The sequence below is a fragment of the Neovison vison genome, chromosome 14 (assembly GCF_020171115.1).
Source record: "Neovison vison isolate M4711 chromosome 14, ASM_NN_V1, whole genome shotgun sequence".
NCBI lineage: Eukaryota > Metazoa > Chordata > Mammalia > Carnivora > Mustelidae > Neogale > Neogale vison.
Window position 1 is genome coordinate 18,166,520 of NC_058104.1, and position 15,306 is coordinate 18,181,825.

Consider the following 15,306-nt stretch of genomic DNA (forward strand, 5'->3'; position numbering starts at 1 on the left):
TCATCTTGTTGGGTAGGAATTTGATTTGGGGGGAACTTCATGGTGGACCTGGCTTCAGTGATGTGTCTTCCCTGCAGATAAGGAAGTTGCAGCTCATTTGGCCAGTATTTTTTTCCAGTCTCCCAATTTAGACCCCATTCAGGGCTTAGGCAGGAAGCCAACAACCATATGCTTTGAGGAATGGAGGCTGTCAGGAAACACAGCAGGCAGTCTTCTAGCCATACTACTACTGGGATCTCCTTATCAGGGAAGCCTTGGGCAGAACAGTTTATTAGGTATGGGTTTTATTATTAATGGTCTCATCAAATGCTTCCTGATCCAGTGGGACCTTTTTCTGATAGAATCTGCTGGGTGGGTGACATACGGTGAGACACAGGATGCCGGGGTGGACATAGGGTGAGACTCTCCTAGGCCGATGTCATGACTGACCCTGTTATCTGTGCCTTCTCTCTGATGAGCTTGAAGCCCTGTGAAAGACCCTGTTTAGGGTCACCCACTTAGGAAGTCTTGGCTGATTTGAAGCCTCCATGGATTAGGATTAATCTCACTAATCATTCTGCATGTCCTTCCCTTTGCTACCTTTGAGAGTTTTCATCGTCTCTCACAGTTGGCCTCTAGACTGCTGTCGGTATACCCCAGGGTAAAGGAAAGGATCCTTGCAGAGCAGGAAGAGGTCAGGCTGCCCCCAGTCCTCAAGCTGCACTCTGATGCATGGGGCTTTTTTCTAGGTGGCCGTTTGTATGCAGGGGCAGAAGGTGCTCTTGGAGAAGACTGGGTCTCAGCTTGGAGAACAGGAACTCCCAGACTTTCAACTGCAAACTCCTAGAAGCTGTCCCAGGGAGAACTCTTTGGAGGAGCCTTCCCAGGCAGAATCTCAAGACCAGCTGAGCACTCATCATTGGGACAAATCCCCGCTCCTCCAGGAAGCAAGCCCCAAATTGGCCGGCCCAGGTAAACACTCCGTGCCTCTTTTTTCCCTCTCTAATCTTTACCTCCGTCAGAACATCCTGTGGTTCTGAGACACCATAGACTGCATGTTGGGTTTTTTAATGTTTTGTGTAACACTAGATCTTTATTTCCCAACAGATTTCATTGACTAGCATGGTAGTGATAGGTGTGTAAGAAGTACAGTTTTATCATTTTCTGTTAATGACTCAATGTCAGTGCGTAATGGGATTATCTACTCTGTCCCTTATGAGCTTCTTGTAGTGACAGATCCACATATGACCACTGATGAACTACCTTCCAAACTGTGGCTGAGTTTCATTGCTTAAAATCGTCCCATGTTGAGAAGGGGCCTAAAGAATGCTATACGTTAGAGGAAGAGTGCCGCTCCGTATTATTTTCTGCCTCTTCCTTCTCCTGTGACAGTATCTGCGCTTCACCCGGTGTCCACTGCCCTATCCCGTCTGTGGCACAGTGCCAGTCGTTGGTGGCCCTGCTGTACTCAGTCCTGTGATCTCTAAGACTGAATAACAGAGACACTCTGGCCAGTCTTAGTGATATGAGTAGAGGGGATGGTCAGCAGGTTAGAGAATATTACCAGAAGGCTGGAGCACCTTGATTTCCTACATTCAGTGAAACACTTAGGTTTGGTTATTCTCTGAACTTAGGAGTGGAGAAGACCTTGGGCATCCAGCAGAAAAGCACTGTGACCCTGGCTCCAGTCCTGCCCCATAACCTCTGGGTTTCGTGGTCCTGAGCACGCACACTCCATTCTGCCTCATCCTAGGCAGCTCAGTGTGTGTGTAGGCCCCATTGTTTATCCCATCCCCGAAGGTAGAGTCTCTACCCTAAGATCCAGTAGTGCCTTCCTTCAGAGCTGCACTGCCCAGTTAGTTGCCACTGTCCACACATGGTTATTTAAATTTTATTTATGGAGATATATTTCATGTACTGTAAGAATCACCTTTTGAAGTATACAATTCAGTGGTGTTTAGTACTTAACACGCTTGTGTGACCATCCCTATTTGTCTAATTCTTGAAAATGTTCATGACCTCAGAAAGAAACCCAGACCCCCTGGCAGTCACTCTCCAGTGCCCCCTCTCCGGCCCCTGGCAGCAACCATCTGCTTTGTCTCCAGGTTTGCCTATTGTGAATATTTCAGAATCACATATGTTGTGCTCTTTTGTGACTGGCTTCTTTCACTGAGAAGGTTTTTGGCTTCACCCGTGTTATCACACATGTCACTCCTTTGTTCCTTTTTCAGCTGATACTCCATCACGTGGACGTTTTGTTTATTCATCAGGTGGTCATTTGGAGTGTTTCCACTTTTTGGCTGTTATGAATAGCGCTTCTGTGAACATTTGTTTGCAAGTTTTTGTGTGGACATATGTTTTCATTTCTCTTGGCCGCATATCTAGGAGTGGAATTGCTGGGTCAGACAGTAGCTCTCTGTTCAACCTTTTGAGCAAACACCGACTGTTTTCCAAAGTGGCTGTGCCATTTTACATTTCCACCAGCAGTTCCTGTGAGGATTCTAATGTCTCCACATCCCTGTCAGCACTTTTCGGTGTTTTGGTTACAACAGTCGCATTAGGTGTGAAGTGGTGCCTAACGGAGGTTTTATTTCCCTGATGGTGAATAATGTTGAACATCTCTTCATGTGCTTATTGGTCAGTTGTGTATCTTCTTTGGAGAAGTATCTGTTCAGATCCTTTGCCTGTAACTAATTTGGATTAATCTTTTGTTGTAAGAGTTCTTTTTATATCCTGTATACTTGGCCCCTATATATAATTTGCAAGTATTTTCTCCCACTGTGGGTTGTATTTTCACTTCCTTGATAGTGTCCTTTGAAGCACAAATGTTTCTAATTTTGATCAAGTACAATTTATCTATTTTCTCCATTTGGCTTGTGTTTTGGTGACATATGTAAATTACCTTTGCCTAATCCGAAATCACAAAGATTTATACCTATGTTTTGTTCATAGAGACATTAGTTTAGCCCTTCTGTTTATGTCTTTGATCCATTCTGAGTTATTTCGAGTACGTGTTGTGAGGCAGGGCTCCACCCTCACTCTTCCGCATGTGGAAATCCAGTTGGCCCAGCGCCCTTTATTGAAAAGCCTACTCTCTCCATGGAATTGCCTTGACAACCTTGTCAAAAAGCAGTTGACCATAAAGGTATAGGCTGCTTATTTAAATTTGAATTAAAATTAACTGAAATTAGATAAAATTTAAAATTCTGTTTTCTCCATCATAGTAGCCCCATTTCAAGGACTCAGTAGCCCCATGTGGCTGGTGGCTGCCATATTGAATAGTATGTACACACGCTCATGTACACACACACTTCTCACCTGGCAGCAGTCCTGTGGGATAACACAGCTCTAGAGCCTCCAACTTGCCCACAGACATTCCAGCATTGTTCCGTCCTGATCCTCAGTGCTCATGGTCAGAAATTGCAGAGTTTCTGAAATTAGGATACATGTCTAGCCCATTTTGTAGTTTGTAACCCTAATGCCATCATGTTTATAATGAAAGAACACACCGCATTTGCTGAATTTCCCATTATTTGAAGTGACAGTTGTAATCATTCTGTGTCCATGTGAGTGAGTAGATTGGCAGTGTTGAAAGTTCAACAGTTCAACTCTCTCCTTTTCTTTTTTTAAAAAGATTTTATTTATTTATTTGACAAACAGAGATCACAAGTAGGCAGAGAGAGAGAGGGGGAAGCAGGCTCCCTGCTGAGCAGACGGCCCGATTTGGGGCTCGATCCCAGGACCCTGGGATCATGACTGGAGCTGAAGGCAGAGGCTTTAACCCACTGAGCCACCCAGGTGCCCCAACTCTCTCCTTTTCGTTTGTTTATTGCCACTCAGGTCTGATGGGTTTGCTTTTCTATGTTTTTTCCTTCCCTAACCTTTCCTTAAAGGTAGGAAGGAGAGATGGGACTGGATAACTTGGTTCCTAACATGAATATATATTACAGTCCTCCCAGGAGCCTGTTAGCCATGTAGATTTCCAGCTCCCCTCCCCCCAGAGATTCTGACTCAGCAGCCCTGGGGACACAGGAACAGCCTGCTTGTGTAACAGGTGCCCCAGATGAATCGAATGCCAGTTGCCAGTGGAGGACCACGCTTTGAGAATACTTCTTAGCTCATTTGCTGAGCTTCTTTCTTCAAAGCCCAGGAAATGAAACATATTCTTTCTAATTATAGAGGCCCCCAGAATGAAAAGTGACAACAAGGAAAATCCACAGCCAGAGGGGGCTAAAGGAGGAAAGCCATGTGCAGTTTCCCCTGGCAGATCCAAAGGGAATGGTCTGCAGAGTCCTGAGCCGAGAGGGGCGAGTATGAGTGAACCCCGGTTGTCCCGGAGGCAGGTCAGCCCCCCAAATGCTCAGAAGCCGTTCACTCACTATCAGAGACATTGCAGGGAACTGGAATACATCAGCAGCCCCCTGAAAAGCCACCCGCTGCGAGAGCTGAAGAAAAGCAAAGGAAGCAAAAGGAGCCTGAGCAGTCGTTTGCAACGTCTTGGTCACCAGCCGACCCGCTCAGCAAAGAAGCCTTACAAATGTGATGACTGTGGGAAAAGCTTCACGTGGAATTCGGAGCTCAAAAGACACAAGCGTGTACACACAGGGGAGAGGCCCTACACGTGTGGAGAGTGTGGGAACTGCTTTGGGCGCCAGTCCACCCTGAAGCTGCACCAGAGGATCCACACCGGGGAGAAGCCGTACCAGTGCAGCCAGTGTGGGAAAAGCTTTCGCCAGAGCTCAAACCTCCACCAGCACCACAGACTCCACCACGGGGACTGACAGCGGGGCTTTGCGCACTCGGTTCAGAAGGAAGGTGTCTGTGTTTCTCTTTCCCCTCACTTGCATGTAAACCACAGACTGACTGTGTGACTTACAAGGAAAGCAAGAAGTCCCTGAGGAATGCCGGTGCACGTTTGGCTGCTGAGGAGTCTCAGAAGACACCAAGGGGGACGTGACCCTGTTGGTGACCGAGTGAAGAGATGGCGGCTCTGGGTGTTGAGTCAGACAGAACCGGGGTTTCTGCTGGAGAGCAGGGAGTAACTGCCAAGACAATCCCGCCGATCCTGCGGGGTCTCCTGCCCCTTTATTTATCCTCTAAACCTGTCCAAGGGTAAATTACTTATATATTTAATGTACTTGCTGTCATACCAGACAATCTTGATCATACACACACTTCTTTAATAAAGATCAGTGAGCCACCAGAATTTCAAGACGGAAGGTCATTGGAATATAAATCCCCTAATATTCTTACTCTAGTTTCTGGCTGGTCATAACAAAGGACACTGAAGTGAGAGTTTGAACATGTTTGTATGAGGAGAGGATTCCCAAGTAAATAGTGCTTTTACACACACACACACACACATGCAGTTCACACATGTTGAGGGAATTATTTATATGAAAACACCTTTGATTTAGGAAGAAATCTCAGCTGCTACAGCCCCCGCCCAGGCAACAGGGGAAAGCTGCAATGGGGAAGAAGCGTGTAGCGTGTGGAGACAGCTAAGGACATGCCAAAGGGACCCTTACTAACCTTCCTCACTCAGGCCGGCAGCCTTAAGAATAACAAGATGATTGGGGGATGGAGTGTTATAAAAGTGGATTATCTCAGTACATTTACTAAAACTCATTGAAATGGGTTAATTTTATGATATATAGATTATATCTCAGTGAATTTTCTTAAGAAACACAAAATATATTTGTATAAAATATAAAAGTTCTGGAACAAGGCCAGAGAGTTGATCGAATTCCATCCCATCATTCTCTCAATTAAGAATCCAAACCCAGTCAGTATAGTTCTCAGTCACCCAGAGCAAGCCAGCGGACCTCTGAGTTCAGAGAAGACCCCGGTGGATGGGTGCACCGCCTCCAGCAGGACACGGATATGTGGCATTCTTGCTAAAACAGCGGGATCCTCCAGTTGGCTGCCGGTCACCTCTGAGCTGTGTCTTACCCTCACCCACCACGGTTCTGCACATGCTGCTCCCTTTGAATTTAGGACCTGCCACCCCCACTGCTTCCTCCCTGTCCCTTCTCACAGGAGCATCCTACTCAGCAAAACCCTCTCTGACTGGTTCCAGGCCGACTTCATTGTGCCCCTCTCTGCTTCACTGCGCACACCAGTGGGGCTCAACCTGGGAGCAGATTTGCCCCCCTCCCCCTGGGGGGCGGACATTTGGCCATGTGTGCAAATGCTGCTGGCTGCTTGTGGGTAGAGACCAGGGATGGAGCTAAACATCCTACAGTCCACAGGACAGCCCCACAGCGGAGTCGCCTAGTTCAAAGTGTCAGTGGTGACAAGGTTGGGGAGCTATGCTGCTCACGGTAAAAGCTCTTCAAGGACAAGAACCATATTTTTCCAACATCTTAGCTTTTAGATGAAGTCTAAAGGAAGCCAAGGGAAGTAGGTGTTTGGACAGGGCTTGGTCCTGCCTGAACCGGAGATCCTGGTGACAGTGTTGAATGCAGTTGACAAAGCTTCTTACCTGTTGGGCAGTGAGAGACTGAATGGAAGCTCTGTGGCCTTTTAGATTACGTCACAGTCCCCCTCCGAGCAATTGTATTAGGTGTTAGAGGAGCTTGTCTGTATTACTATGCCTGCACCTTAACCTCGCCCCCGTCTGTCACCTCTCACCGGTTAGAGGCTCCCGATTGCTTATTTGCTTCCACCTCATCCATCTTTTTCCAGGACAGTTTTGCTGTCACAGGACCCTCCTAATCATGGCTACGTCTGTGTTAGTTTCCCATTGGTTCTCTGACGTGATCACAAACTTAGTGGCTTCAAACAACACAAACCTAATCTCTTATTAGAGTTCCAAAGGTCGGAAGTCCAAAATCCGTTCCACAGAAACAAAATTAAGGTTTCTGAGGGGAGAAATCTGTTTTGTTGCCTTTCTCAGCTCCTAATGGCTGCTTCCTCTGTCTTCAGAGTACATGCCTCCATCCTCTGTCGCATCACCTTGTCCTCTGACTCCTACCCTCTGGCCCCCTGTGTAATATAAAGGGCCGTCATGATTTTATTGGGCCCACCCAGATAATCCAAGAGAATCCTCCTGTCTCAAGATTCTCAGTCACATCTGCACAATCCTGGTTGCCATAGACAGTAACATTCACGGTTTCCAGAGATTAGGATGTGGACATATTTGGGAGGCCAGACTTTGCCAACCACACCTGTCTGTTCTGTCTGTTGAATCAACTTGGTTAGTCCGAGCTCTCTCCTAAAAGCAAACAAACCTAGATTTCCACTCTTCTTATTTATAAGAGTTGGGATAGGAACTCTCCCTTAAATGAAAGTTTTGTTTGGTATGTGTCGAAGAACCTGTATGTGTTTTCTCTCTTCTGAACAAAATAACTGCTGAATCGTGAAGTCTTTGGCTGTCTGTTCAACTGTGGTCCTTCAATAAATGTGACAAAATTACCATTCTGAATATCACTCATTCCCAAAACATTTTTGAGCCCTGATGCTACCTCGCCTCTCCCAATCCAGTTCTCCTCGGCGGGTGAGGCACGACTCGCGGCGAGCAGAATCTGAGGGCTGGAACAGGTCCAGCTGCACTTGCCAGTGTACACAGCTCTTCAGAGGTAGGATCCTCCCGGTCCCCCTTGCCCACGCCTGGTTCTGCCAGAGGGCCTCTGCCCAGACCACTGACTTGCAGCCTTGCAGTTAGCTACCCCATGTAAGAAGTACTCTCTCTCTTCACCCATGAGCAACCTGTAAGGTTTACCATCTTCTCTGGATTTGGCCTGTATTCAGCCATGGAGGGGGACAGCTCCCACTCAAGTTATTTGGTTCCCTCGTGGCCCCCAGTGAGACAGGGGGAGGGAAACATGGTGCACAGTGGGGAATCTGGGCCTCGCAGATGTCCCTGAAAAGCATTTTCCATCTACAGTAGATAAGGACTTGTAAAACCCTTCCCATAATACCATTACCACTCCCAACAGAATTCATGACTCCCTAATACCATCCGATACACAGTGTTGAAATTTCACCCAATGTTCCCAGAGAAAAAATTCTGTTTTTATTGAGATGTATTTCACACAGAACGTTCATCCATAATTAGACGATACTCACCGAGTTGTGCAACCATCACCACAACTCCTACGAGAACATTTTCAACAGCTGAAGTAAACCCCGTCTTATCTAGCAGTCATTCCCCATCCCCGTGCCCCCTTGAGCTCCCTCTGCACTCGTACATCTTCAAGGTTCATCGTGTCAGGACTTTATTCTTTCCGTGACCAAGTTACAGTGCACTGTGTGGATAGACTGCTTTGGCTTATCCATCCATCCGGTGGATATTTGGTTGTTTTCATTTCGGGGCTCTTGTGAATAGTGCTGCTGTGAACGTGTGTATGAGCTTTTCTGTGAACGGGGCGCCTGGGTGACTCAGTCGGTTAGGCGTCCGCCTTCAGCTCAGGTCGTGATCCCAGGGTCCTGAGATGGAGCCCCACATTAGGCTCCCTGCTCGGTGAGGAGTCTGCTTCTCCCTCTTCATCTGCTGCTTCTCCTTGCTCTTGCTCTCTCTCTCAAGTAAATAAAATTTTTTAAAAAATCTTTAAAAAAAAGTTTTTCTGTGAACACGCACTTTTATTTCCCTGGTAAATACTAGGAGTGCGGTGGCTAGGCCATGTGGTAACATTATGTGTAGCTGTTTCTGGGGAGCTTCCAGGCTTTCTCTATCGGGTCTGCACCCCAGTTCCCCACCTGCAGTGTGTGAGGGTCTCAGTTTCTCTATATCGCCATCAGCACATGGTATTGGTTTGATTACAGCGTGCTAGTCCGCATGAAGTGTGTTCACTGTGCTTTTGGTTTGCGTTACCCTGGTGTTGGACATCTTTTCCTAGTTTACTGATCATCTGCGTATCTTCTTTGGAGAAATGGCTGTTCAGGACCTCTGCCCTTTTGAAATTCGGTTGTCTTTTCATTGTTATAAGAGTCCGTTATAGATACTGGAATCAAGTCCTTATCAGATATAGGACTTGCAAATATTTTCTCCCATATTTTTGTAATACACTTTTGTGCGATTACAGTATGTCTTTTATTTTTTTTTAAAAGGTTTTATTTATTTATTTGACAGATAGAGATCACAAGTAGGCAGAGAGGCAGGCAGAGAGAGAGAGAGGGAAGCAGGCTCCCCGCTGAGCAGAGAGCCCGATGCGGGACTCGATCCCAGGACCCTGAGATCATGACCTGAGCTGAAGGCAGTGGCTTAACCCAGTGAGCCACCCAGGCGCCCGCAGTACGTCTTTTAAAGCAACCGTCACCTGCCAGACTACAAAAGTGACCAGTACAGTCACAATCCCTGAATCGGCGGTGAAACAGAAGTGTGAGGCAAGTCTCCCCAAAGATCACTCTCTAGAATGGCTCTCGAAACTTGTATTGAACCAGGTAAGGGCAAAGCCAGCTAGACAGACCCCAGGAACCTTGCCTTGGGGGTCACTTGGCCATAGTCAGATCTGAGGCAGCTTTGTTTTTGTTGTTGTTTTCTAAAGATTCTATTTATTTATTTGACAGAGATCACAGTAGGCAGAGAGGCAGGCAGAGAGAGAGGGGGAAGCAGGCTCCCTGCAGAGCAGAGGGCCTGATGTGGGGCTCGATCCCAGGACCTTGGGATCATGACCTGAGCCGAAGGCAGAGGTTTAACCCACTGAGCCACCCAGGTGCCCCCTGAGGCAACTTGTTAAGGGGAAGGAGTGGACTTCATGCCAGGCTAAGACTGAGGCATGGCTTTGCGCCCAGCCCTGTCATTCTCTAGCCTGATCTCCTGGATGTGTCATTTAAAACATCCAGGCCTGTGTCCTCCCCTGGAAATGGGAAGACCTGGCCTGCTTCCCTCACATGATGGGTGAAGTGAATGTGTATACGGAAAGCATCTTGTCTCCTGGACAGCATCGCACGAAAGGAAGGTGAATTCTGTGCCAAGTAGTACGGAGCTTCTTGAATTCGCTACTCAGCCCTTCAGATCCTGGGAGGGGTGATGAGGCTGCAGGGATTCGAGGGCAGAGATGTCCTGTTCCCCGCACTGGCATTTTTTTTACACCACGGTCACAGGAGATAATGTCCTGAAAGGGAGAAGAATTTCTTCGGAAAGGCTGCTTGTGAATAAAATCAGTGTCCCAAACAGAGGGACCCCAAAGCAGAGGCACCCCTTTCAAGCATAGCCCTTTGTGCTGCTCTTTGCTTTTTCTTCTTTTACTAGAGTAAAATATACATACAGTTGGCCCCTTTAACCATACAGCGGTCCTCTCCACCATCCCTCTCCAGAATTGCTTCTTCCCAGACTGACACTCTGTCCCCATTAAACACTCCTCCTTCCCCTCCCTCCACAGCCACCCTTCTGCTTTCTGTCTCTGTGACATTGACTCTAGGGAGCTGGGTAAGTGAAGTCACACGGTAGCTGTTCTTTTGCGACTGGCTTCATTGATACAGCATCATGTCCCCCAGGTCCCTCCATGCTGTGGCGTGCGTCAGAATGTCCCTCCTTTTTTACCACATTTTGTGTAGCCATTCTTCCACTGGAAGACACTGGAGTTGTTTCCATCTTTTGGATGTTGTGAATAGTGTGCTCCTTACTTTGGGTAAATACATAATTTGCAAAAACCCAAATGAAAGTTTGTCATAGGGCCACAGAGCCTCTGAGAGTGGCACCCTGTGTTAGTGCCACCAGAGTAGCTGCAAGCAGGAATGGGCCCAAGGTCTGGGTAGGGGGTTGCTCTAGAAGGTAGAGCAGAGGGTTAAGGGCAAGGAGAGAGACCGGGGTGGCCAAGGGAAGGTATCCCTCACAGGAGCAGCTTTAAGCATCTTTGAACACCCAGAAATGAAGGTTAAAATTTGGGGGCTACCTGGGTCCCACTGTGAGGTATGAGAAGATGTCTGGGGGTAATGGGCAGACATATGAGCAGATACCCCACCTGTACTGGGACTCAGTTTTGTTGGGAGAGGACAGTATCTGGGTGTTTTCTCTAGCTGTGGGTGGGAGTGGGGTGAGTTGATGGATTCTGAGACCAACACAGTCCCAGGAAATGGCAGAGCCCAGCAAGTGACACTGCAGAGAAGGATGGTTGACGTGGAGCGTGGGTGTTCAGACCAAAGACCATGTCGGAGGACGTGTTTAAGGCACTTGCTTTACCTTTCGGAAAGAAGTGATGGGAGACAGTTCAGGGTAGCCAGGTCTTTTAGTCTGTTCGTGCTGTTGTAACTAAGTACAGACTCCGGGGCTTATAGACAACAGACGTTAGCTCTCATGGTGCTGGAGGCTGAAGTACAAAATCAAGGTGCCAGCACTACCAGGTCGGGTTCCGGTGAGACCCCTCTTCCTGGTTCATACTCGGCCATCCTGTCCCTGGGACCTCCCGCGGTGGAAGGGGCGAGGATGTGCTCTGGGTTCTCTTTTATAAGAACGATCCCGTAGATGAGGCTCTACCCTCGTGACCTAAGAACCTCCCAACAGCCCCGCCTCCTAATGCCATCATCTTTGGGGGTTCAGATTGCAGTCTACGAATTTGGGGGAAGCCTCAAACATTCAGACCATAGCACCAAGTGTGCATTAACTTTGGCTTTGGACAGACCTAGTTCCAGTCCTGACTCTAGATCGCCTTTCAGAAGTGGCCTTCAGCTTTGTGCGGTTTAGATGAGAGGATCCAAGCCGTGTGCCTCTAGTGCTGTCCCAGTCGTCTCAGGGTCTAGACGCTGGACTTGGAGCATGTGGGCCTTTGTCCCTGGGGCCTCTGTTGCTTCTGCGAATACCCTGGAGAGGGGATGGGCAGGTGCAGGGGACCAGGGATGCGAGGGCTCGTGCTCTCACCTCTAGAATGCCCCGCACAAAGGCTTTGTAAACATCTGTCGATCTGAACTCTTAGGAACGCAGGGAAGGAGCCCGCCAGGGACGGTGTTTTCAGGGTGAAGCTGAGGTAAAGCATGTGAGGACACAGATGCCTCTGGGGAGCGTGCCTCAGTATGTCCACTTCTGAGACACATATGGCCCCAAGCAGATGCTTCCCTGGGAAGGAAGTCCTGTTCCAGACCAGATAGGAGGAGTCGTGGCTGACCCAGGATTTGGAGGAATCAGAGGTCATAGATGACACCAGAATCAGAGGCCTGCCTTCAGGAAGAAATCCTGAAAACTTCTCCTTAGCTCAAGCTGAGGAGAAGTTCTCTCTGATAGAGAAGTTTGCTCTAGAGAGTGAGGGACCTTCTGAGGCAGGCGGAGGGGATGGGGTGCCCAGTTAATATCCCAGAGGACTACTCATGCCAAGGGGTTGAGGGGCTGAGTGGGAAGTGCCCTCCCAAGGCCGACTTGCATACACTTTCCTTTTTTTTCCCCACTCAGGGCCTAGCTCTTCCCCCAGGCCCCAGAGAAAACCCTCTAGTCCTGTTCTTTGAAGCTATGTAGCTTATTTTCCCTTTGCAACGCATGGCTTCTGTGGAAGGAAACTGCCTAAACCAGGAAGTCTATCTTTTCTATTTATTTATCTTGCTGGGAACTGCATTTTTTTTTTAAGATTTTATTTATTTGACAAACAGAGATCACAAGTAGGCAGAGAGGCAGGCAGAGATAGAGAGGGAAGCAGGCTCCCTACTGTGCAGAAAGCCCCATGTGGCCTCAATCCCAGGACCCTGAGATCATGACCTGAGCCAAAGGCAGAGGCTTTAACCCACTGAGCCACCCAGGCGCCCCTGGGAACTGCATTCTTATGTTAACATCCAGCTTATTTGGTTTTTACTTTGATTTGTAGTATTTAGCAAATTCTAACACACAGATCAGTAGCAGCTCATCTTACAAGAGACTCTGCTCTTTGTACAGAGAAGACAGAAGCAGCTTTCCTCTCAGGTCTGCACACAAAGAAGCTGGTAGCAGAAATTATTTTCATGTCTTTGATATGTTATTTTGTGTATTACATTTAAGTGTACTACATTTGTAAAATACTGATTTCAACTTTACTTCAAAGTTTATTTTTTTTCCCCTTGAGATATAATTCAAATACTCTAAAATTCATCCTCTTAAAGTATACAGCTCTTGGGGCACCTGGGTGGCTCAGTGGGTTAAAGCCTCTGCCTTCGGCTCAGGTCATGATCCCAGGGTCCTGGGATCGAACCCCGAATTGGGCTCTCTGCTTGGCGGGGAGCCTGCTTCCTCCTCTCTCTGTCTGCCTCTCTGCCTACTTGTGATCTCAATCTCTCTCTCTGTGTCAAATAAATAAATAAAATCTTTAAAAAAAAAAGTGTACAGTCCAGTGGTTTTTAGTATAGTCACAGAGTTATGACCAGATAACTGTGTTTTTGAAAGTGACAAGTGACTGCCTTACATGTCACTGGTTGATCACACAGCTAGCACGCTGCTGCGGTACGTGTCCACATGAGACAGCTTGGGAGTCCTGGAAAAGGCCAGGAGCCTGAAGACCCTGCTTCTGTCCCTAGTGTGCAGCTGGGCAGTTTCTGATCTCTCAGTAAAATCAGGGGCTTAGACAAAATGCTCTCTAGTTTTCCTTTCAGTTCTACTTGGAGCGGCCCGTCTGTTCCTGGAGAGTTTGGTTCTGTCAAAGTAGAGGTGGCCCTCAGAGCTCCACAGTGAGGATACTTGTTGGAAATCTGGGGAGATAGGACCCCTGGGGGAAGAGGAAAGCATCTGTTCAGGGCACCCCACTCAACCCCCCAAAGGAGGGGAGCTTATCATCCATCCAGTGTTTACTCTCTAGGTCTCTTCTGGCCCTTTCCACCCAGCATCCTGGCTTCCTAGACTTTCTCTGCATATCCTCCATCAGGATTACTGCCTCTTGTCACCCTCTGGGTGCTCATGCTGAACCCAGTGGGGATGTCTCAGGATAGTTACAAGCACTGTAGTAGCTTTAGGATCTGCTCCTTGGGGACATCTCTGGTCTTAGCCACTGATGGCACAATCCCCCCATGGTGGACAAGAACCTCCCTGGCCCAGCTACCTCCTCGAGGCAGAAGGTCTGATGCACTGCCAACATTGTTTCCCGATCAAGATCATGGGTCTGCAGGTAGGATTCCCACCCCGACGTGGCATCTTTAATCAGAAGGCTTTGTAGTTCTAGGGGATGGGGAGGTCCAGGGCACCCAAGTTTGCAGCCATCTTAGGCGTAGGAAACGGCCTCATAACAGCTAGGACTGGACCTGGGAATGTCACATCCTGTATCTTTATAGGGTGTGTTCAGGAGTCTGCGTTCTCCAGTTTCTGGCTTTTTTCCCCTCGAAGCAGACAGTAGAGGTGAGCAGGGAAAGCCTGCTTTCCTGGGGCAGCGTGGGGCTGCCCAGGTGGGGCCCCACCTGGCTAGGTGGGGCCAGCGGACACACTCTCCATTAGACAGCAGCCCCCTGGCCCTGTGTCCTTTCCAGAGGTCTCCAACCAGTGAACTCCCAGTCAGTGTTCTGCTCTCCCAAGTGGGCTCCCTGAGCTTCCCGGCTGGGGAAATACCTTTCCCGGCATAACACAGCTCTCCCCTGTAGCACTTAGCACAGCTGCAGTGTCACTCATGATTAACCGTCTCCTTATGAAGTTAGAAAACCCACACTCATGAAGGCATCCTTTCTCCACAGAGATGACACCATCCAGTCCCTCCGCCCAGAAACTTTCCTGCTCTCTCCCCAGCTCAATCGTTACTTTTGCCTCCTCAATCTGCCTTTTTTTTAAAGATTTTATTTATTTATTTGACAGAGATCACAAGTAGGCAGAGAGGCAGGCAGAGAGAGAGGAGGAAGCAGGCTCCCTGCTGAGCAGAGAGCCTGATGCGGGGCTCGATCCCAGGAGCCTGGATCATGATCAGAGCCGAAGGCAGAAGCTTCAACCCACTGAGCCACCCAGGCGCCCCCTGAATCTGTCTTTTTCTTTTTTTTAATTATTTTTTTTTAAAGATTTTTAATTTATTTATTTGACAGAGAGAGATGACAAGCAGGCAGAGAGGCGGGAGGAAGCAGGCTTCCTGCTGAGCGGAGAGCCCGATGTGGGGCTCAATCCCAGGACCCTGGGATCATGACCTGAGCCGAAGGCAGCGGCTTAACCCACTGAGCCACCCAGGCGCCCCCCCTGAATCTGTCTTGAAGCCACCCCCTCTTCCTCAATCCCAGGACCCCCTCCTACTGAAGGCCCTCCTCTCTCACTCGCTCCGCTGCAACCCTCGGTCCCAGCCTGTACCACAAAGCAGGGTACCCTGCCCGGCCTTCCTGCCCCACTGCGTACCCTCACCCAAAGTGGCAAACAGGGGACGTAGAAAGCGGGGGCTCAGAGATTGGGGAACCGGGAGCCGGGCACGGTATCTCCTCTAATGGGCCTCGGACTTGCTCGGCGGTAGGGTTAGTCCCCGGCCCCCCCCA

General features: G+C 48.6%; 1 protein-coding gene across 3 annotated transcripts in view; it reads left to right on the forward strand.

The window, feature by feature from the left end:
• The window catches only part of ZNF174 (zinc finger protein 174), a 57,626-nt gene that overhangs the window by 1,434 nt on the left and 40,886 nt on the right, over nt 1–15,306 (forward strand). Inside the window, exons 3-4 of one of the 3 annotated variants that reach the window (XM_044233694.1) lie at nt 729–951; nt 4,159–7,398. In XM_044233694.1, coding sequence (XP_044089629.1) covers nt 729–951; nt 4,159–4,760 — 825 coding nt within the window. In that variant the 3' untranslated portion in view covers nt 4,761–7,398. Of the gene's footprint in view, nt 1–728; nt 963–1,199; nt 2,204–4,158; nt 7,399–15,306 lie in introns of those variants that run through there. The other 2 variants (XM_044233697.1, XM_044233695.1) reach the window with 2 other exon arrangements.